The sequence below is a fragment of the Pseudorasbora parva genome, chromosome 5 (assembly GCF_024679245.1).
Source record: "Pseudorasbora parva isolate DD20220531a chromosome 5, ASM2467924v1, whole genome shotgun sequence".
Classification (NCBI taxonomy): Eukaryota; Metazoa; Chordata; class Actinopteri; order Cypriniformes; family Gobionidae; genus Pseudorasbora; species Pseudorasbora parva.
In genome coordinates, this window is record NC_090176.1 from 2,659,881 (window position 1) to 2,683,609 (window position 23,729).

A 23,729-nucleotide genomic window follows, 5' to 3' on the forward strand; every position below is an offset into this window, starting at 1 on the left:
CTGTTAAAGACTTGGATTCGCATCCTAAACAGAAAAAAATTCAAAAACTAATGTTTGATGTTTGATTAGGTATTTCTGTGTCAAAAATACTCCTTCCGGTTTCTCACAAATTTTGGAGAGTTTTTTTCGAGTGTGGGTCGGCTTGACTTCGACAGAGCGGAAGGTCCTTGTATGGGCCGTACGGGCTCTTCTCCCGGTAGGGAGCGCGCGCGTGACTAGAGCGAGAGAGGAAATGCATGGACCATAAACACTCTCTCAGCTGCAGATCCAGTCGTCCGTGAACACTTATGTTGTTATAGTCCGCGCCGCGCTCCACTTTATTCCTATGGGTGACATCAAGCATCTTCAACGCTTCAGCACAGCATTCCAGGAAGGCAGCGCTGCATTTGAACGGATTTGAACGCAGAAATGACGGGAAGCTTCACAACATCGCTTCAGTCGCGTCGCAAAGCGGATCTCCACGGTCACTGCTGTCACAGGACTTCACCAAATCATACCAAAGAAGTGTGTTTTTGACAGAGCGGTCCCAGCGATAAAGGTTCGGTCCTGCTTTGGAAGCAGCCGGTGAGTCAAACTGCTTCAAATGTCTGTGCTGTCGGCTATCGTCGCGTGAGTAAACATCAGTAAACGACAGGATCGTGTATTGTTAATTCATCAATGGAGCATGCGATCTATGGTGTGTGTTTAACTAATTTGTTTAGCTGACCACTATAGGTGTCAGTTTGTTTTTTATTGTAAAACCATCCAAACATAAACCTAGCGTTCTCACAAAGTGTGCTTCTTCATTCAAATGCGCTAACGGTTACTCCATTGTTGTTCTCTGTATAACGTTACACTAGTCTGACGTGCAAAACCGTTCTGCTTGCTACTGCTAAGGTTTAGTCGCATACAATAGTCCATAAACCGAATCATGTCCTCATAAACTGCGAGTAAAGACACACAAATGTTGACAGGCCACTAAATACAGTCCATACCACAGAGACGGACGTCCTGCTGTTGCTGTTTCTCCTATTCAATTTATTTCAGCCTCCGGATCTGATTCTGGATCATATCTGTATTAGTTGAATCTGGGTAGCGTTTTCTTCTCCACGCTTGAGGACGTCACCGCTTTGTGCGCACTCATCATTCTTTAGCTCCGCCCACACGATACGCCTCCAGGCGCTTGGTTTTTTCCGGAAAGACTCGGTACAGCCTATATTTCTTTTATAAATATAATAAAATTAAAGACTTTTCGGTGATATGAAGGAGGCAATACTACTCTATGGATACTCAAGATTGACATGAGATTGACTGAAACTGAGTGTTTCACCCCCCCCCCCCCCCTTTAAGCATTAACAGCCACACATGTGGTTCAGCCAACGCACTACTTGGATTATCTTCCCACTACATGTATAAATAAAATATAAAGTTATGAAACTTCACTTTGCCCTCAGTCAAAATGATTTGGTAGGCAAAAATAGATTAATTTTGACCAAAGATCGCCCATTAGATGTACACAAGACAAATTATTTGTCATGTTTAACCTCTACAAAGACATCCGAGCAAGCGGCAAACACCAGAAAGACTGGCAGAGGAAAGGCTGCTCTCGCAGGGGTTAACGAGCGCTGAGCGCCCGATGATCACCTGGATCTCACAACTCCAAAAATGCAAGAGCATTCTTTTTAAATAGGCCCTGTCTTTACAATTAAACCACATATTTTAGCTTTAAACAACTAAATTATCAAACATGAAAAGCATAAAAAATAAATTTAGTGACTAAATAACAGTATTTTTTAATTATATGCAGGGTTTCTCATCACGTCACTTTACCACGTGACAGCAGCAAGCAGGCTCCTCATTGGTTAACGGGCCGCGAATTGACGGCAAAGTTCAAATTTTTCAACTCGGGCGTAGACGCGAATTCGGTTCAAACGCGTGAATGCACAAAAAGCACCACTCATGCGTATCGCGCAAGACGCCTAATTAATTTCAAATTCGCGTTATTCACGCGTGAATGAGGCGGAAACGCGTCCATTGCGCCGCAGGACCTCCAGACGCGCATCAACGCGCCTTTCCATTGACTTAACATGGAAATCATTCGCTCCAGACACTCTATTTACGTTTGGTGTGAACGTACCTTTAGTGTTGGGAACGAGGCGGCTGCGGGAGATTTTTTGGCGTGCTCACAATGAAGCGCGCGTCTTCTCACTGTGCGCCTCTCCACGATCACGCAGATAGTATTGTGGTGGAGACTTTATCTAATGCCACTGGGTATGTTAGATGAGGTCGATGTATTCATAGAACAGTTCAGGGGCAACGTGGAGGCAGGGTGGGGAGTCAAAATGACAGTAACAGTGGTCGTGACTGTGCACACTCGGCCGAGTGCAAGGCAGATCTGGACGCGCTGCTCTTAGGAACAGACGCGGTGTGACAAGGGGCAGGGGCTATTATGCATAATATATAATGTATAACATATATGTGCCCCATATATGGAATCAGAGTGCCTACTGTATGTAGTAAATGGAAAATATCTACTGCAAAAGGCAAACCGCTACATGCATTCGGTTTGTTTCTACCATCTACCATTAGTAATGATTTACACAGTTTGTTTACTATTTACCTGAACATTCAGTGTTGTGCAATATAGCACACAGAAGGTGAGGGACATTTTGGGGGGAAATAATTGTTGCATTTTATCATTTAAACATGTGGCTTTTCATTAAAATTCTATAATCCAAGATTGCCACAACATTATGACGTCATAATATGCAAATTAGATGGGGAAATATAATCCCTACATACATTTTGGGTCATCCTTAATATTTCTCTAATTTACAGAAAGTTTCTATCTTTTTTCACTTTTAAGATATAGCCTTTTGAAATTAAGATATCAAAATTGAACGTTTTAGGAAAAAAACTCTGGTGCCTAAAGGGTTAAGATGTTTTTTTGAAAATGGCTACAGACTCGGCTGCTCAAACTGAGATCGGCAGGTTGTTCCAACTGGAAGGAACGGTCCACGAAAAGGTCCGTGAGAGTGATTTCATGCCTCTTTGGGATGGCACCACAAGCATCAAGAATGCAACCTTCTGGAGAGTGTTAGTCTGAACAAGCGAGTTTTGGCATATTGGTGCAGAGCCGGTGGTTTCTTTGTAAGCGAGGACCAGTGCCTTGATCAGAGCAATCCTCCATGAATCAGCCAGAGCGATACCCGTGGACTGGCAAACCACAACACAGGACCTACTGGAGAATGAGCACCCACCACACTGAACAATGAATTGCCAAATGATCTGACAAACACAAGACACCCAACAATGGGTATAAGTAGACCCATGAAATGAGTGGCAATGAGTGATAATCAGAGGCCACAGACATCTACACTTATGTACCACGACACAGTACAAGACGAGTCAGTGAATTCATGAACCGTGACACCTTTCAACAAAACATGCATGTTCAATTCAATATGGAAAACAGAAGCTCAAGTCAACTGACCTTTATTTGACTCTAGTGCTTTATACAATACAGATTCAACAATTCAACACAGCTTTACAGTGGTAACAGGAAAATAATGATTTAAGGCTGCTCTAAAGAGAAAATAGTGTCAGTGCTGTCAGATCAATACATTTACATTTATGCATTTGGCAGACTAAGCAAACCAGACAGAGGCAGGGAATCAACCAATGCAGCATTGAAGCTTCTGCAAGAGCAATGAGGTTTGTTCAACAGAGTTTAGCTCCAGCTGTAAGTGAACACACCTGAATCAACTAATAAAGGTTTTTGCATTTGCTGTTGTATAATCTGAACTAAGCTGGAATGAGGCGTTATGTCACTTGATAGACTTGCAGATAAACCAGTTCTGCACACGTCACACAAACACAGAACCAGGAAGCAGGAATCACATGAGTTCAGGGATAGAGATACTGAAGTGTGGTTCAGCTGGTGTGTGTTTGTGTGTCTGTATTCATTCAGTAAAATGACAGAAGCCAGATTTGCTCAGTATGAGTTGATGTGTTCAGTGTGTCTGGATCTCCTGAAGGATCCAGTGACCATCCCATGTGGACACAGTTACTGTAAGATCTGTATTACAGGCTGCTGGGATCAGGAGGATCAGATGAGAGTCTACAGCTGCCCTCAGTGCAGACAGACCTTCAGGCCAAGACCTGCTTTAGCTAAAAACACCATGATGGCTGAACTGGTGGAGAAACTGAAGAAGACTAAACTTCCTGCTGACTGTTACGCTGGAGCTGGAGATGTGCAGTGTGACGTCTGTACTGGAAGAAAACACAAAGCCGTCAAGTCCTGTCTGGTGTGTCTGAACTCTTACTGTCAGAATCACCTTCAACAACATGAGAGTTTGTTTAAAGGAAAGAGACACAATCTGACCGATGCCACTGGACGAATGCAGGAGATGATCTGCCAAACACACGATAAACTCCTGGAGGTTTTCTGCCGCACTGACCAGAAGTTTATATGTGTGCTGTGTACGATGGACGAACATAAAAACCACGACACTGTATCAGCCGCAGCACAGAGGACAGAGAAACAGGTATGAAATCACACACTGATCAAATAATGCTGACACTATTTATACAGACACCATATGATCAGGAAACATCATTCACACTGCAGACGTCAGCAGAAGTGAACAAGAGCTGGAGGTGGACTTACACCGCTGAGCGAATCTGTGCTCCGCACTGAATATAACAGGAAATATGTATATAATATATACTTACCTATTTATTAGATTTTGGTAATTTTACAGTTTATATGAATAAAATGTGATTTCCATTATGAATGTGTGGCGATCGATTTCTCAGATAATGATCAAGAGGCATGGGTACCATAACATTTATACATCTTTATTGAACAATAAAATAGTTGTTTAAAATGTATCTCAATAAATCATATATGACAGAGGGAGAATCCCACACACCGAGCAACACCCCCGGCTGTAAAACAATGATCAAACAGACAATCACAACACAAGAGTCACAACACAACACAAGAGAGGAGACAAGAGTGATTAAGCCAATCATTATATGGGGATTATTAGAAGGCCATGATGGACAAGGGCCAATGGGCAAATTTGGCCAGGATGCTGGGGTTACGAAGGACATCCTGGGATTTTTAACGACCACAGAGAGTCGGGATCTCGGTTTAACGTCTTAATCGAAGGACAGTGCTCTTTGTCAGTATAGTGTCTCCATCACTATACTGGGGCATTAGGACCCGCACAAACCACAGGGTGAGCGCCCTCTGCTGGCCTCACTAACACCTCTACCAGCAGCTCCTAGTTTTCCCAGTTAGTCTCCTATCCAGGTACTGGCCAGGCTCAGCCCTGCTTAGCTTCAGTGGGAAACCAGTCTTTGGCTACAGGGTGATATGGCTGCTGGTAAAGTGATTTTGGCGTGGAGTGGACGATTCATGGCCACGCCACGCCACACCATTCTGGTGAATAGTGAGATAACCACACGGGGAAGGTCAGCATGCCCTCTCCAAGCCCCAGCTCCAATACAGGAAAAGAAGAAAGCAAAAGAAAAAAAGGTTACAACATACAAACAAAAGAACCACAAATCAACAAACAATTAAATAAAACACAATAAATAAACCAAACAAAATAAGTCAATGGATACAATGCAAAGGCAACATTAACACAAAACAAATGGATCCAAAACAAAAACAATAAATGAAAACCAAATTAATAAAACAAACTAAATAGAAGCAAAACAACCATTACCAAATGCAACACAAACTCAATGGATACAAAACATGCATTTAACAAAATGGAAAACAAATACACGCTACAAAATAGAAGAGTAATAAAGAAAGAAAATGAACAAAAGAAGCACAAATAAAAAAATGCAACTCAAATTATTGAACTAAAATAAAGTTAAAGCAAAACAGCAGTGTTGAATGTGCAAGCCATGCTGAAATCACGATGTTACAGGATGCAGACTGGAATCAAAACGGGCAGGCTCACAGAATGGTTTAAACTCCTAAAACGCACAAAATAACTATAAGCAAATTACCTTTATAAGGGTGTTATACATACCAGTTGTGTTACCAGGTGTTATACAAGTTAAGAGTGGGTTATACATACCAGATCGTGCCAAACACATCATCTATCCGATCACATGCCGACGGCAGAAATCACATGCAGTTCGGCAGTACAGCAGAGCAGCGACAACAACTGTTAAGTTGTTGATCATCCTTGGGTCAACAAGCACTTACCCGAAACGCCAGCCCAACCAAAATCCCTGTTAACAAACAAGCAACAGCTAAAGGGACATTTAGCATCTACCATATAGAAAGCCACAGAGAAAACACTCACACATACACCTCGTGTGATGTACCGAAACGCCGGAAGTGCGATCAGCCGAGTATGACGCGATACCCGTTTACCATACCTCGCCTTATCTATGCTCCATCGCAAATTTTACCACCCAGCAATCGTCTGCAGCCGAGTATGACGCGATACCAAAGTTGCCCTGACACACCAAGCCGATGCTCGACATCCGACGGCCAACAGTTCGTCCGTTCTGCACAATGATGTCGTGCTGCTTCTTGCACATCACATAACAGCAGTTTGGAAGTGAAATCTCCAGTGGCACAGAAATGTTCATGAAAATAATGTAACACTAAACCATACACTGAATTTAACTGAGAGTAACCATGATAACTATTAGTTTACAGATATTGCACTTTGATAACATTGTATTGTGGAAGTAACACACAATAAAAATGTCTTTATTAATCGAAAATCTATTTATTCTTAAATTAAAACATATAGATGTGTTTATTTACCCTGTTAGTTAGATGTCAAATTGCAAAATAAGGGTTAGAATTCTACATCATCTTGTGTTTTGTGATCCTTTTTTACATAAAGAACTGTGAATGCAAATACCCAAAGTCAAAGTTTTTATTTTCCAATGTTCAGTACAATGGGCACAAAAAAGCTATATAGACAATAGCTATAAAAGTAGCTATAATATAGGTAGACTCAGCCAAGGGAGTACTGGGCCGTAGCTCAGCCGTAATGAAGCTGGGCTCCTCGTGGGTGCCAATCCAGGTGTCACTGTTGGTACCATCTGAGGGGGAACAGGATTCACTTTCAGACAAAGGTTCCATAAAGGACAACTCCGGCAAATTTTTAAGTTTATCTTGATCGTTATATCTTTGTGAGTACAGTCTATAGAAGAAAAAAAAAACGAACCGGATTGGTGCTTGCAACACGGAGTTATTACAGTTAATGCCCAGAGCCCCCCCCCAGCTAAAACGGCAGCTTTGGGGGCATGCATAGGGCCCTATAAAATCCGTTTTATTTTTTTCCCAAATTCCGTTTTTTCCGTTTTAATGTTTGCAGATTCCTTTTTTTCCGTTAAAATGTTTGGCAATTCAGTTTTTTTTACCCTTTACTGTTATTTTGGTGAAAAGAAGAGTGTGCTTTTAATGTTAATATAATAGAACATAAAACAAAAAATAGGAATGACCTTAAATTTATTGAGGTAACAAACATCACATTTACTTTATAGGACAAATACTGCATGATGCAACATAACACTGTACTTCAAGTACTTCAAATATTAATGGTTATTAGCTTTAAACTTTCTGGTAAAAGACATTATAGTAGTTTATATAAGTTAAAATGAAAGTGCTCCATTAGCTTTTTCTTTCAAATAAAAAAAAAAATCAAAAATAACTAAAAAAAAAAAAATCATAAGAATCATCTTTTACATACAGTACTATTAAGTAAAACATTTAAAGCTGAAAATGAACATGAAAAAAAATAACACATTACACCATGAAATCATGTAGTGAAATGTTCTGTGTTTAACAATCACCATTATGATATCCAGAGCACTGCCAGAAGTTTTTTCCCCCAACTTCAAAGGCCCCTTTAAATTATTAAAACTAGATGCTTATCTTAACTTTAAGGTTACTTTTATCATGTAAACTACACATATAGAGCATGTTAAATGCATTTGGAACAGAGGGGAAACCGGTCGCATTTGCAGCAGATATGCATTGCTGCCTAATGTGACCATTATAAATTAAAGCACGAGATGACAGGGGTCGAGAAGAACACCGAAAAATCTGACAGAATGGACAATATTTGTCTGTCTGTGCAATACACGAGCCGCGGTTTAGCTGCGCACGTGACCAATGCTGCCTGAGCACAATGAGTGCGCGGCTCCCACTCTCCATACGCAAAGCTTCTGCGCCGCGTGCAGTGTGAAACTGCCGTTAGCGTCGAGTTTCTTAACTTTTTAAGAAAGCAGAGCCGTGGAGACCAACTTCACCATACTTTCATTGTTTTGAAGGGCGAGCTGAAATCACGGGAGGGGTTGTGTCGCGAAGATTTGCTTCCCCCGGTCTGCACTTGCCAATTCCGCGATTCCGCAGAAATTATAGGGCCCTACATGCACGTAAAGGGTGTCTTTGTGCCTCTTAACAGACACAAAATGCAATTAAAATGTCTGTCCAACATGAACAGGGCTCTTACATGACAACGAGATGTGTTTAGCCACTTAGCCATTGTTTAAATTCACCTGTTTTAGCCGGCTAGCTGTGTCTCGACACCCAAAGCACTTTACATAGAAGGGGGAATCTCCTCAATCACCACCAATGTGCTGCACCCACCTGGATAACGTGCCGGCAGCCATATTGCGCCAGAATGCTCACCACACACCAGCTTATGGCGGAGAGGAGACAGAGGGATGAAGCCAATCAGGAGAGGGGGATTATTAGGAGGATTATTGTATCTGAACCACATAATTTTTTTTATAAATCATGAAAATAGCACTATTTGGCATTTGGCGTCATCAGAAATAAAACACACAATTACCCAATATGCTTACAAAATCTTTTAATAATATTTTAATAAAGGTTGTCGAATCTCAAAAAATGTTCATTGTATTAACTAAAAATTTTAATTTCAATGAATTCAAAATTGGCTGCTTCCATAAACCAACTTATTTTGGTACACACACAACAACCTAACAAATGCAGTCATTTCATTTTATATATGGACTACTGAAGAAAAAAAAAACTATTGCAAAAAAGGAAATCTTACCTGAAATGACAAGTTTATTTGCGATCTCACACCACAGTTCTTCTTTCCCCACACAGTTGACATAACATTTTTCCATAGTGTGATACAAAGCCGGTCTTTCCTAGATCCTGCTTATCAATTTGTCTTCACTTGCCTCTGTCCACACAGCAATATCTTATTTATGTGTATCGGAATGAGGAATATAAACAAATGAGACAGCTGTTCTGTGTTCCCTCTTGACTCTGTCGTTTACTTGCTTCGTCACTTCCGGGTTATTTTCTCGTGCACCGGTTCGCTAGCTGAAGAGCAAATCAGAACGATCATATGTCCCGACTGACCGACATGTGGCAACGTCGAATCGGCTGAAAAACAGCCGACGAGAACCAACGCCAGCCGACGGTGTGGAACCGTGCAGAAAACACAGAGGAAACTTAGTTGGCAGATGCAAAAAAACTTCCCGATGGCCGACCGTTGACTTGGTGTGTTCCGGCCTTTATAATCACTTCATGATTGTTACTTTACTTAAAGCAAATACCAATGATAAATATAATGAGTACATTATAACGCACTTTAGACATTTAAAAGACTTTCTTTGTGTCACTTAAAGTAGTAAAAGACTCCTAAGATCTAGTTTGAGACTCTGCAGATCTAAAGGAAACAATGTCAAGATATCAGACTTGAGAAAGTAAAATACATGAATGGGATTTACACTCTTTTACACTCTATTTCTTTATGACCACCATGTACCCATCCTCTGATGGCTACTTCCAGCTGGATAATGCACCATCTCACAAAGCTCGAATCATTTCAAATTGGTTTCTTGAACATGACAAAGAGTTCCCTTTCTTTCAGTCACTCCAAGTGACGTCAGTGACTGACGAAGGGGGGTTTCGCTTAGAAGCCTATCACCTTCGAGGTCTAAGAAAGCGCCCAATGGCAGTGCCAATGCCATGGGCATGCGGAATTTGCATAGCGGACTCCGCCCCACAGCGTGGGTATAAACAGGAAGTCGCTGGCATGATCGCATTATGTTTCTGCTTCAGAGCCAAGAGCTTCTCTTCACTCCTGCAAGTCCTCGAGACAAGCGGTTCTCCAGGGTGTTGTTGTAACGGCACGTTCCAGAGATCTCACATTGCCTGCCTGCTGATCTGTGCAGTGATCTGCAACAGCTGTGTGTTTTCCTTGGGCTCTTCAGCACTCTGCAGAGCTTTCCTCTCACAAAAAGAGTGTGGCACGTCTTTTTCAAGACGGTTTGCCCGCGCACTTCCGGTTGCAGTCGATATCCACTCCCGCCCTCTCGCACATCACTTCCAGCAAATGTTGGACTGAAGCGGCGGGACCGTCTGCTGACGCCCCATACGTTTCGTTCACACTCCAGATAGTGGCGAGAGGTCGATTGCCTCATCTCAAGGTGGGCTAGAGTCCTTTGGGGATGACGATTTGGCTATACCCCGCCTCACAGTGTGTTAGCACAGTAGAATCTGACCTAGAGTTGACAGCCATGTTTCTCGGGCAGCCACGGGCCTCGGGCTGGTGTGGAGCTCTGTCACGAGTGCTCGCGGTTGGGCGATTGGTTTTTGGGGGCAGCACCCGACAGCTGCGAGCCCCGCCCCCAATGCCATTTAGCTCCAGAGATCCATGAGGAGTACATGCGGTCCAGGAGAACTCTGGGTCTTCCCGTGACTGTTCGGTAGCCTCCTCCGCCTTCTCTGACCTCGATGGGGTCGCGGCCTAAGGGTACACTGGGATCCCTCCCCCAGTGGAGGACGCTCTGCTGCGCACCACGGTGTCCACGGAGTGCTTTGATCTGACGTGGTGAGGCTATCCTAAGCGCCCTCCCAAGCCTGTAGGCTCGTATACTTCGGTGGCGTAGTCCAGCAGTGAACGAGGATAAAGCTGATCCAGGGCTATGAGCTGCGTGCCGCCACTGACCCGGCCCCCCGGACGGTGAAGGTGACCACACGCCCCCTGGGTCAGGAGATGTCCACAGCTGTGGTCCGGGAAAGACTATTGGCCTCACCCGGTTGATATAGGAAGGCTGAGTAAGCCCGCCTCCTCAGTTCGCCCATATCCCGGGCTGGCCTTTTCGGCGACGCAGTCGAGGACTGCGCCCAACAGTTCTTGGCCGTCCCCAAAGCAGACTGAGGCATATTTCCCCCGGCTCAGTCGCCTCAGCCTGCATGTCGCAGAGGGCGCCCTCCCGCTGGGTCACGAAGACTATCAGGCTCGGCTACGCGATTCAGTTTGGGGAGTCTATGGTGGGTTTTACCATGGTGGGGCCATGATGTCATGCGTGCGGAGGTCGCTACCTTGCTGGTGAAGGCTGCGATCCAGTCTGTCCCTCCAGCCGAGATGGAGTCGGGGTTTTCAGCCCCTACTTCATTGTACCCAAGGAAACTGGTGGGTTACGGACAATCCTGGACCTGCGCATCCCGAACCAATCCCTTCACAAGCATCCGTTCAGGATGTTGACAGTGAAACGTCTTTTCGAATGCGTTCATCCAGCCGATTTGATTGCAGCGATCAACCTGAAGGACACGTACTTCCATATGTCCATCCTTCCTCGACGCAGGCCGTTCCTGCGGTTGCGTTTGAGGGGCGGGCATATCAGAATGCGGTCCTCCCATTCTGGCTGTCTCTGTCCCCTCGTGTCTTTAAAAAAAAAAGATAGCCGAGGCAGCAAGGGGTACGCATCCTGAACTATCTCGACGACTGGCTCTCATACTGAGTCACTCTCGGGAGCAGGTGTGCGAACACAGAGATCTTGTTCTCCAGCATCTAACCTTCGGGTCAACTGGGTGAAGAGCAAACTCTGCCCAGTGCAGATGATCTCTTTTCTCGGTATGGAGATCGACTCGGTCGCCATGTACGCATAGCTTACAAGTCACTGCTGACTTGCCTTCATCAGATCGAGGGCAAGAGTGCAGTTCCATTGAACTTTTTCAGAGGCTGCTTGGATTGCTTCATATAAGAACTCTTCAGCACTGGCTTCGCGATCGAGTCCCAAGATGGGCATGGCAGTCTGGCATGCTCCGGGTCCAAGTGACTCGGGCCTGCTTACAGACCTTCACCCTGTGGTCGAACCTCAGTTTCTTCGGGCCGGAGTGCCCTTAGAACGAGTTTCCCGGCATGTTGTAGTATCAACCAATGCCTCTGCTACGGGCTGGGGAGCCATGTGCAATGGACATGCTACCGCGGGACCCCAGCACCTCCTGCATGTCAATTGCCTAGAGATGCTGGCAGTACGGTTCGCCCTGCACCGCTTCCGAGCGCTGCTGAAGGGTCAATATGTGCTAGTCAGGACAGACAACACGGCCACAGTAGCGTACATCAACCACCAGGGGGATCTACGCTCCCGCCGTATGTCTCAACTCGCCCGCCATCTCTTTTATGGAGTCAGAAGCATCTGAGGTCCCTTCGTGCTGTCCATATCCCAGGAGAGCTGAACCGGGCAGCCGACGACCTGTCGCGGGTTCAGCCTCTCCGAGGAGAACGGAGATTCTATCCCCAGACGGTTCAGCTGATTTGGGATCAGTTCGGCGACGCACAGGTAGATCTGCTGCCTCCCACGACTCGTCCCACTGCAGCCTGTACTATTCCCTGACAGAGGGCACACACGGCACAGATGCACTGGCGCAAAGCTGGCCTCGGGGCCTGCGCAAGTATGCAATCCCCCCAGTGAGCCTTCTCGCACAGCTCTTGTGCAAGATCAGGGAGGACAAGGAGCAGGTCCTTTTGGTCGCCCCCTACTGGCACAACCGGACCTGGTTCCCAGAACTCTTCCTCCTTGCGACAGCCCCTCCCTGGCCTATTCCTCTGAGAAAGGACCTTCTGTCTCAGAAACGAGGCTCTGTGGCACCCGCGTCCCGATCTCTGGAAACTCCACGTGTGGCTCCTGGATGGGACACGGCAGGTTTGAGTACGCTCCCACCTGCGGTGGTCACTTCCACTAGGGCAGAATCTACTCGACACGCCTATGCGTTAAAGTGGAACCTCTTTGTCACCTGGTGTTCTTCCCGCCAAGAAGATCCCTGGAAATGCCTGATCGGGTCAGTGCTTTCATTTCTCCAGGGAGGGTTGGAACCAAGGCTGTCTCCTTCCCCCCTCAAAGTTTATGTGGCCGCAATATCTGCCCACCACGATCTCTTGGAGAACAAAAAGGTAAGTAAGTACGACCTGATCATCAGGTTCCTGAGGGGGGCAAGGAGACTAAATCCTCCTCGCGGCCCCCTCGTACCCTCTTAGAACCTGGCAGTAGTCTTAGATGCTCTGCAAAGGCCTCCCTTCGAGCCATTGCAATCAGTCGACCTTAAGTTCCTGTCAATGAAAACAGCGCTTTTGATCGCTTTGGCCTCTATCAAGAGGGTAGGGGACTTGCAGACATTTTCGGTTGATGATGTGTGTCTGGAATTCGGACCGGGCAATGCTCACATGATCCTGAGACCCCGGCGTGGATATGTGCCCAAGGTTCCCACCACTCCGTTCAGGGACCAGGTGGTGAACCTGCAAGCGCTGCCTTGGAAGAGGCAGACCCAGCCTTGGCACTGCTCTGTCCAGTACGCGCTCTCCGCGCTTACGTAGACAGGACGCAGTGTTTCAGGACCTCAGACCAGCTCTTTGTCTGTTATGGTGGGAAGCTGAAGGGAAAGGCTCTCTCAAAACAAAGGTTGTCTTACTGGATAGTGGACACCATTGTTTTGGCATACCAGCAGCAGGGGCGCCCATGCCCCCTTGGGGTTAGGGCACACTCCACTCGGAGTGTGGCCTCCTCATGGGCTTTAGCGCATGGCGCTCCGCTAACAGACATCTGCAGAGCTGCAAGCTGGGCGACACCGAACACATTCGCTAGATTCTATAATCTCAGAGTGGAGCCAGTGTCTGACTATGTACTCGCCTCGACAAGTGGCCGGTGATGGACCAGGCTCAAGTGTCTTCGCTTGCTCGCCATTCCACTCCACGGACTGGATACGTGCGACATTCTTCTCAGGTGAGCTTCTCCGAAAGCCCTGAGCTCCTCCAGTACTGTTGACGCCGACACCAGTAAATCTGCCCTATCCAGCCCAGACACTTGTGTCCGGCTAGGTGCCTCCGTTTGCATGGTTCCCCCTCTGGGTGACCCCCACATGTGTATTCCACCGTAAGCCTCCCTGAGCAGGTGTCTTTCCCTTGGCAAGGCCGGCAGCCTTGCCCCTCCTGGGGTTAAAAATCCACCTTCAACTGGTACCCAAGTGTTCTTCCATATGCAGCCCTTTCCGGTAATGTGTTTTTTTTTAGCATACTTCCAGCCCGGGAACAAATGCCGGGTCGCATTATCCGTGTATTTGCCGGAATCGCAGTGTGAAAGGGGCTTTGGATGTATAAGAGAACCTACAGGAGTGCAGTCCCAAGAAACTGCACCAAAGCAGGAGTCTGATTAGCTAATGTAGATAATATTGAGTGCCCATTAGATCAGCCTGTGGGTCGGCCAGTAGTTACTGGTTCTTCCTTTAGACACTCAACTCGTATGACAGCAGGCCAACACCCAAACCCTTTTTTTTTATCGACCCCAGGCTGTAGCACAGCATGTTTACATTAGTATAGCAGAGGTTAGGTTCTACGTTTGTAGAAGGTACGCTTGGCCTTTAAAAACAGGTCCTTCTCAAAAAATTAGCATATTGTGATAAAGTTCATTATTTTCCATAATATAATGATAAAAATTAAACTTTCATATATTTTAGATTCATTGCACACCAACTGAAATATTTCAGGTCTTTTATTGTTTTAATACTGATGATTTTGGCATACAGCTCATGAAAACCCAAAATTATCTAAAAAAAATTGCATATTATGAAAAGGTTCTCTAAACAAGCTATTAACCTAATCATCTGAATCAACTAATTAACTCTAAACACCTGCAAAAGATTCCTGAGGCTTTTTATTCAGAAATCAAGGTGCCAGAGTCTGGAGGAAGACGGGGGAGAAGGAAATGCCAACATGCCTGAAGTCCAGTGTCAAGTACCCACAGTCAGTGATGGTCTGGGGTGCCATGTCAGCTGCTGGTGTTGGTCCACTGTGTTTTATCAAGGGCAGGGTCAATGCAGCTAGCTATCAGGAGATTGTGGAGCACTTCATGCTTACATCTGCTGAAAAGCTTTATGGAGATGAAGATTTGGTTTTTCAGCATGACCTGGCACCTGCTCACAGTGCCAAAACCACTGGTAAATGGTTTACTGACCATGGTATTACTGTGCTCAATTGGCCTGCCAACTCTCCTGACCTGAACCCCATAGAGAATTTGTGGGATATTGTGAAGAGAAAGTTGAGAGACGCAAGACCCAACACTCTGGATGAGCTTAAGGCCGCTATCGAAGCATCCTGGGCCTCCATAACACCTCAGCAGTGCCACAGGCTGATCGCCTCCATGCCACGCCGCACTGAAGCAGTCATCTCTGCTAAAGGATTCCCGACTAAGTTTTGAGTGCATAACTGAACATAATTATTTGAAGGTTGACTTTTTTTGTATTAAAAACACTTTTCTTTTATTGGTCAGATGAAAAATGCAATTTTTTTTGAGATTTTGGGTTTTCTTGAGCTGTATGCAAAAATCATCAGTATTAAAACAATAAAAGACCTGAAATAGTTGGTGTGCAATGAATCTAAAATATATGAAAGTTAAATTTTTATCATTACATTATGGAAAATAATGAACTTTATCACAATATGCTAATTTTTTTTAGAAGGACATGTATGCTTCCCAGTGTACCTTGGTAATCCTGTGTTAGATAGGAGTCCTTCATCCATACTAGTCTTACGACAGGGACCTCATATCTACGCAGGGCACTGGAAGACAGCCGAGTGGCGTGATTGTATTGGACCCCCATTTGTCAGTCACTGACTTTACTCGGAGTGACTGAACGAAAGGGAACGTCTCGGTTACGTACGTAACCCTCGTTCCCTGAGGAGGGAACGGCGATGTAACATCCCTCTGCCACATCAGGGAGACCAATGACCCGGGAGTTCAGTCTTGGCTCCTCAGCAGGTAAACATAATGCGATCATGCCAGCGACTTCCTGTTTATACCAATGCTGTGGGGCGGAGTCCGCTATGCAAATTCCGCATGCCCATGGCATTGGCACTGCCATTGGGCGCCTTCTTAGATCTCGAAGGTGATAGGCTTCTAAGCGAAACCCCCATTCTTCAGTCACTGACGTTACATCTCCGTTCCCACCTCAGGGAACGAGGGTTACATACATAACAGAGACGTTCACTGTACAAAAATGGCCCCCACAGTCACCAGATTGCAACCCAATAGAGCATCTTTAGGAAGTGGTGGAATGGGAGCTTCGTGCCCTGGATTTGCATCCCACAAATCTCCATCAACTGTAAGATGCTATCCTATCAATATGGACCAATATTTCTAAAGAATGCTTTCAGCACCTTGTTGAATTAATGCCACATAGAATTAAGGCAGTTCTGAAGGCGAAAGGGGGTTAAACACAGTATTAGTGTGGTGTTCCTAATCCCTTAGGTGAGTGTATAATCCATTAAAACTTTAGTGGATAAAATTATCTTCATTGTGTTATAAATCACCATAATCTTGATAGTTATAATCACAAACAATTAGTACCATCGTTATGATTATTCATTAGTTGACAGAACATTTTATAAAGTTGTTTAAAAGGCATTGTGCAAATCAAGAAGGCAAGTATATCCTTATAATGGATTAAAAACACATGATAGCAACAAAATGATGCTCTAGTGTGCGCAGTATAAAGTGACGTCTCTGTCACTGGTTTGTGCTGCAGAAGCGGCTCAAGGAGACGCAGAGGTCGTTCCAGCTGAGAATCCAGCAGGGAGAGAAAGATCTTCAGCAGCTGAGAGAGGCCGTGGAGGCTCATAAGGTGAGTCTGGAGAAGAAGAGAAGTTTGAGGAGTCTCAGTCAAGACTCACTGAAGCCACTGTGTGATTGTGATGTGTGTCCTAACAGCGCTCGGCACAGACAGCAGTGGAGGACAGTGAGAGGATCTTCACTGAGCTCATCCGCTCCATTGAGAGAAGCCGCTCTGAGGCCACACAGCGGATCAGAGATCAGGAAAAGACTGCAGTGAGTCGAGCTGAAGGACGACTGGAGCGACTAGAGCAGGAGATCAATGATCTGAGGAGGAGAGACGCTGAGCTGGAGCAGCTTTCACACACACAGAATGATGTCCATTTCCTGCAGGTAACAGAGATCTAGAAGAACAAGAGACTCACAGAGGAACATTTCATGAGAGCAGAATGAACCGTTGATCTGTGTGTGCGGTTATTATATGATCATCAGTCAGACTCGCCACAAAACTCCTTAATCACTCCATATCACCTGAGGGGGGCGATATGTTAGATAATAAAACCATGTTTTTATTATATTAAAACCATGATTTGGTCTATTTGCCATTTCGATTTGATTCATTGAAAAAATAATCGGGCAACTAATCGATTATGAACTAGTTCACACTTACATCAAATTTAATACAGTAAAGATTATGCATATTTGGCGTGCTGTCCGGGGGAGGGCTCCGGGCTCGGAATTTGGCCCGAACCCAGAAAGGGAACAGCACTGCTGCGGCAGTGGTGAAATTAGCCAGAGAAACTGAGCTCCTGTGGGAGCAGAGGAAACAGGACTGATGCAGCTGAGGAGAAAAGGTTAGACAGACAAACGGAGAACCACATTCGTATGAGGGAAACAGCAATTACATTTAAATCTAGCATATTTTGTGTATGAGCCCAATGCAGTATCCTATTGAAATAACTATCTATATTTTCCCCTGAAATTGTAATTGCGATTATTACAATCACAATTTACATTGAATGATGTTTTGAATAGCTTTATACTAGGGGTGTAACGATATGTGTCGATATAAACCACGATACTTACCTTATCGATGAACTGGACCCACAAATATTCCCCCATTGCATCATTATACATTATATTTCATTATATATAGTGGTTTATTGTAGTAATGTAACTCACACTTTCAATGCAGGCAGCATTCTTTCCCGGTCGCTGTGACTCTCCTCTCCCACTACTAATCCACTATATACATATAAAAATAACCATCTAAAATGCTTTGAAATACCATACTACTAAACCAAAATGTGATCTGGTGATTTAAATGATGTTTGCACTTTCACTATAAAGAGTGCCACTTTAAATGATGTTTGCGCTTTGACATTGAGGAGCGCTATTCCAGCAGCGCTCGCGCTGCAATTTATCTGTGCAATCCGTCACAGTTCTAAATGCAAGAAAGCGTGTCAAAATGACTATTGCTAAAACGGTATATGTTTAGCTCACCTAAAAAAAATATTCTGCATGTACTCATGTTGTTTTCAAGCGTCTCGCAATCATTTGAACGTCCGTGTTTACTACAGTATGTGCATAGTGTTAAATATATTCATTAAGCCATCGTCCCTTCATTAGACTTAAATTTGGATTAGACACTCAATTAGTTATTTTTACAATGCTTTTATGATAGTTATTGGATCTTTTTGATACAAAGTTTGAGAGGAATGTACAGTCCCACCGCTGGCCGTCTTGATGCCCTAGCGTCAATACTTTATGATGCACTGGGAATGGACTTTAATGTACTGGGAATGGGAAAGGGACAGAAATCACAGGTTTTATGACAAACATCTTCATTTGTGTTTACAAGCTAAAACGAAACAACGCTGCTTTTAACAATTACATAATCTTAACATCAAATCGTAAACACGATTAGAAATTTGATTAGAATTGTGCAGCAATACCACGGATATCGAATGACCATGTCAAGCCAGCTTTACTCCAGTTAATTTCACCTGTAGTAAGCTAGTTTGGCCAGTAGGAATGTACTACAAACTTTGGACCGTAAAAAAGCCTTTAGGTTTAATTATCTGAGCTTGCTCCACTTGTGTTCAATTAGGTTTAATTATCTGCACGTGATCCTCCCGAAATTTTGTTAATAAAAACTTCACTTAATAGTACTACAGTATTGTTTCTTCACTCTCATTTATGCAACAGTTGCCTAAGTGCTTTATTAAAAGTTAAATGAGCCAAAATTCAAGCATATAATAAATTATTTAGTAATACAATTTCACATTCATAGTGAATTAAATTAACAAAAGCAAAAATATCACATATTAATGCCTTTTAATCACACAAGTCTTAGACCTATTATTCTGTAAATAAAAAAAAAGGCTTTAATGACATTCCTGGTGTTTTAAACAGTTTAGAGTTCATTTTACTCAATATAATACTGCTAAGATGGAGACTGATGCTCTTGATCAGTATAACGATGTGATTATGTGAGAGAGATGTCGGTATATTACTGACCTCTAGATTTTATATCCATATTTATGTGAATGGATCACATTCATGTTTATTTCACCATTATTCATTTGTTAAATAGATAATTTAAAAACACTAAATATTTGGATTTATGATCACACTATTTCTAATAAGAATCATGGATTTCTAAGGCTAATGTTGAGCTTAAATGTGCTTAGCATGTGGTGAATGTTTGCTAAAGTGCTGCTTTATTGTGTTGCCGTGGTAACGGGGAGTTGAGGTGCTCATTGGCGCCCCCTCCAGCTGGTGGGACTCTAGACAAGCGTCTGGTTCGCCTGTGCCTATAACGGCCCTGAATATCAACCTTGATCTGTTACATTTATGTAATTGGCAGATGTTTGATTAGAAACTTCACATATAGTGTAAGTGTCAAACGCTAGAACTTCTCGCTATAATGTGATTTAATGAATATGAGAAGAATGAAGCTGATGCTGTGAAAGTGCTGGATTGAGGAGACTCCCTAAAGATCATCAAGAGCTGCTCAAATCTGACAGTAGTGCAGGTTATTGGCTGAAGTGTGGAGGTGATGAGCTTTGATTTCTGTTTTCTGTAGAGTTTCCAGTCTCTCTCAGCTCCTCCTGAATCTACAGACGTCAGTGACGATCCCTTCAGTTCTCTCTCCTCTTTTGATGGAGTGAGAGAATCGGTCCGTCAGCTGAGAGACAAACTGGAGGATTTCTGCAAAGAGGAGCTGAAGAAGATCTCTAACAGAGGTAAAGTCCTGGGCCCTCATTTATCAAGGGTGCGTACGCACAGTTCTGTGCGTACTGAGTGCGTAAGAACAGTTTCACGCAAAGTGTGGGATTTACTAACTTGTACTTATACGTAGAAATGTGTGTAAATATAAGCACACCTTTGAGCATGCTTACGCAGAGAATCTAGTGGTAGAGCAGCGATACTACACATAAAACAGCATTTAAAGGGTTACTTCAGCAATTAACGTATGGCTTTGTATCAGTAGAAACCTGGGAGTATATTCAAATGATCGTGCTAAATTTATTTGACACTAAATTTATATATAAAATTATGAATTGTCTTTAAAATGACTATATATCTTTATCTATAGATGGATGGATGGATGGATATATAGATATAGATATAAAGTCATTTTAAACACAATGCGTAAATGGTTTCTAACCCTAAAAAAGACAGTTGTGACAAATGTTGGATGCAATTATTTCCTTGGACCCAACCCACAGTTCCCACTGAAATCCTCAACAAGCCAAAATAAAATGGGGCTTGCATGCTATCGCCAGATTTCCAAACAGTATTGGAGCCACAGACTGCACCCACATCGCCATAAAAGCACCATCATAAACCAACAAATTTAATTATGTAAATAGAAAAGTGTTTCATTCTGTTCTCTGCTAGACAAATAATCATTTGTGTTGCAAATTTGTTGTTGTTGTTAAACGTCATTATCATTGCCATCAACGTCAAAATGATTGACTCATTTTATGTTTGTGAAGTTCCTCTTTTTGCCATAATTGCGGTGACAGAAAAAAAAAACAATCTCGTGATTTTTAAAGGGATGTGTTGTCACCATATATGGTTCTTTGGAGGCGTTTCTGAATGCTAATGACTGTGAACGTGAACGAGCATGGCACTTACGCACATGTGGGATTTGTCAACAACGATTGCTTACTCATGTGCGTAAGAACTGTGTACGCACATTTGATAAATACGGATTTTTTTGTACTTATACACATTCTAAATTTCAGTCATACGACGAAATATAGAACCTTTTCTACGCACTGTTGATAAATGAGGGCCCTGGAGATTCATCTGCTCTCAGAAATACTCCTCCATCATCTCATATCATGTAGAAGATCATATTAGAAATGTCTTAGGAACGGATGCAGGGATCATTTTCTCTTGACATGATAATCACACTCTTCCTGTCTGTTGATTTCCACAGTCATTGTTCCCAGGACCAGGAATGGCTTTCTACAATGTAAGTTACTGAGAAAACAAGCAGAAAAACACACTGAGTGTGTTCATGTTCTTCCTGGAGAAGGAGAAAGAAAACATGACAGAAGAGTTTTAGAGTTGATCATGTCAATGATGATTTGCACAGGATCTGGTAAACTGTACTGAGACACTGATGATATTTTGAACATGAAGAGTGGAGCGATATATTGAACATATATTGCTCCATTAAAAGTTCAGACAGATTCATAATTCCTGATTCTGATGTGTTTTATCTCCATCAGATTCTCGTCCGCTGACTCTGGATCTGAACACAGTGAATAAACGCCTTCGTCTGTCTGAGAGGAACAGAGAGATTACTGGCACAGTCAAAGTCCAGTCATATCCTGATCATCCAGACAGATTTGATAAGTGGTGGCAGGTGTTGTGTAGAGAGAGTGTGTGTGGACGCTATTACTGGGAGATTGAGTGGAGTGGTGATAAAGGTGTGTGTATATCAGTGTCATATAAGAGCATCAGCAGGAAGGGATCGGGTAATGAGTGTCGGTTTGGATCTAATGATCAGTCCTGGAGTTTGTGCTGCTCTTCCTCCAGTTACTCATTCAGACACAATAACATACAGACGGAACTCTCTGTAGAGCCCATCGGCCGTAGAATAGGAGTGTATGTGGATCACAGTGCAGGAACTCTGTCCTTCTACAGCGTCTCTGACACAATGAGCCTCATACACACAGTCCAGACCACATTCACACACACACTCTATCCTGGGTTTAGGGTGTTTTCTGGATCATCAGTGAAACTGTGTTGATGAATCAGAATAGACTGTAGAGAGATTCTACCCATAATGCTTTGAGCTGCATGATAAATCATAAACAATGAGATGTTATAGATTCTGTGTGTCTTGTGTACAGTCTTGTTCAAAATAATAGCAGTACAATGTGACTAACCAGAATAATCAAGGTTTTTCGTATATTTTTTTATTGCTACGTGGCAAACAAGTTACCAGTAGGTTCAGTAGATTCTTAGAAAACAAATGAGACCCAGCATTCATGATATGCACGCTCTTAAGGCTGTGCAATTGGGCAATTAGTTCAGTACAATCTACTAAACCTACTGGTAACTTGTTTGCCACGTAGCAATAAAAAATATACTAAAAACCTTGATTATTCTGGTTAGTCACATTGTACTGCTATTATTTTGAACAATACTGTATAAATGTATGTAGATGTATATGCACATGGATTGAGAGAATGTATGTCTAATCCTTTGCTCTTTCGTTCATAAAATGGAAACTGTTTTCACACTATTCTTAGTTGTAAATATCCTATATCCTAAATATTCTAAATGCACATTTTATATAATGTGTCTGAGAAGAAAAAGACAGAAGTAACCACAGTCGGACAAAAGCCCTAAACTAAATTCTGCAAATAATAATAATCATATTAGTTAAAGCTATGAAATGAAATGGTTTCTCATATTAAATATCTGGTCCAGACAATCACCTTCTTGCTGCTCAGTGGATCTATAGGGTTGTAATGGTATACCGGTATGATGGTTTATCGTAATATTGACCTGTACTAGGGATGCCAATATTTTTTAACTCACTTTGGCCGATGCTGATATCGATACCGATATACGTTTATTTTTTCCTTTTGTTTGGAAACAACAACTTTTTGAGCAAAATCTTTTTTTTAAATCTGGTTTCAGATTTGAGAGGTCTCCTTACTACATTTACATTTAATCATTTAGCAGATGCTTTTATCCAAAGTGACTTACAAAAAGGGGAGAGCAATAGAAACAACTAAACACATAAGGGCAACAACCTGCAAGAGCTGTAAGAAGTCTCAGTTAATCAAGCACAGTACACAAACATTTTTTAAAATTTTTATAACTTGCATCTTTATGAAAATTTTGAAATAACAACAAAATAAAGTAATTACAAAAAAATATATCCTACATTGAACCAAATCAACTGAGGCCTAGGAGGAGGTATCTAGTACAATTGAAACAAAAAAATAAGTCAAATTATGATCTTCGGAAACACTGAAAAATAAACCACATATATGCATTACTTCTTTCATCTCTTGTGCAAAATTACCAGAACCCAATCCGTAGAGTCTCACAGACTCAACACACAATGTATAGTTATATAATGAGGAACAGTTATGCAGTCTACATTTTTCCTTAAGCATTAGGTATGTAAACACACAAACAAATTGGGGTCATGATTCGAGCATGCTAACTGGTCGTAAAAAAAAAAAAAAAAAAAAGCAATGTCCATTGTCTTCGGTCATAAATGACTGACCGTAGGAAATGAATGGGAAATTGGCAAAAACACAAAAATTCTCAGAATATTTGTGTGTACAATCTACAAATCGGCCACAATGCTGAAAAAAAAAGTACACAGCAGTAAAGGGGTGACACTC

The 23,729-nt window shown here is 43.0% G+C and overlaps 1 protein-coding gene across 2 annotated transcripts; it reads left to right on the forward strand.

Annotated features, from left to right (window-relative positions):
* Positions 1-3,906: 3,906 nt before the first annotated feature.
* On the forward strand, positions 3,907-22,164 carry LOC137074940 (tripartite motif-containing protein 16-like). Of its 2 annotated transcripts, none has more exons than XM_067443043.1 (6): positions 3,907-4,526; positions 16,817-16,912; positions 16,999-17,232; positions 19,928-20,145; positions 21,306-21,328; positions 21,588-22,164. In XM_067443043.1, the coding sequence occupies exons 1-6, from the start codon at positions 3,954-3,956 to the stop codon at positions 22,109-22,111; spliced, it is 1,668 nt and encodes a 555-aa protein (XP_067299144.1). In that variant the 5' UTR covers positions 3,907-3,953; the 3' UTR covers positions 22,112-22,164. The 2 variants fall into 2 exon arrangements, with proteins under 2 accessions (XP_067299144.1, XP_067299143.1); XM_067443042.1 differs by having other exon boundaries at positions 19,928-20,087; positions 21,293-21,328.
* Positions 22,165-23,729: the final 1,565 nt, after the last annotated feature.

Bases quoted from the DNA above. Each gene is read 5' to 3' on its own strand.
- LOC137074940 (XM_067443043.1), top strand. From the start codon at position 3,954: ATGACAGAAGCCAGATTTGCTCAGTATGAGTTGATGTGTTCAGTGTGT. The intron at 17,233-19,927 runs GTAACAGAGATC...TGTTTTCTGTAG, and splicing joins ATGATGTCCATTTCCTGCAG to AGTTTCCAGTCTCTCTCAGC. The intron at 20,146-21,305 runs GTGCGTAAGAAC...CATTGTTCCCAG, and splicing joins CACAGTTCTGTGCGTACTGA to GACCAGGAATGGCTTTCTAC.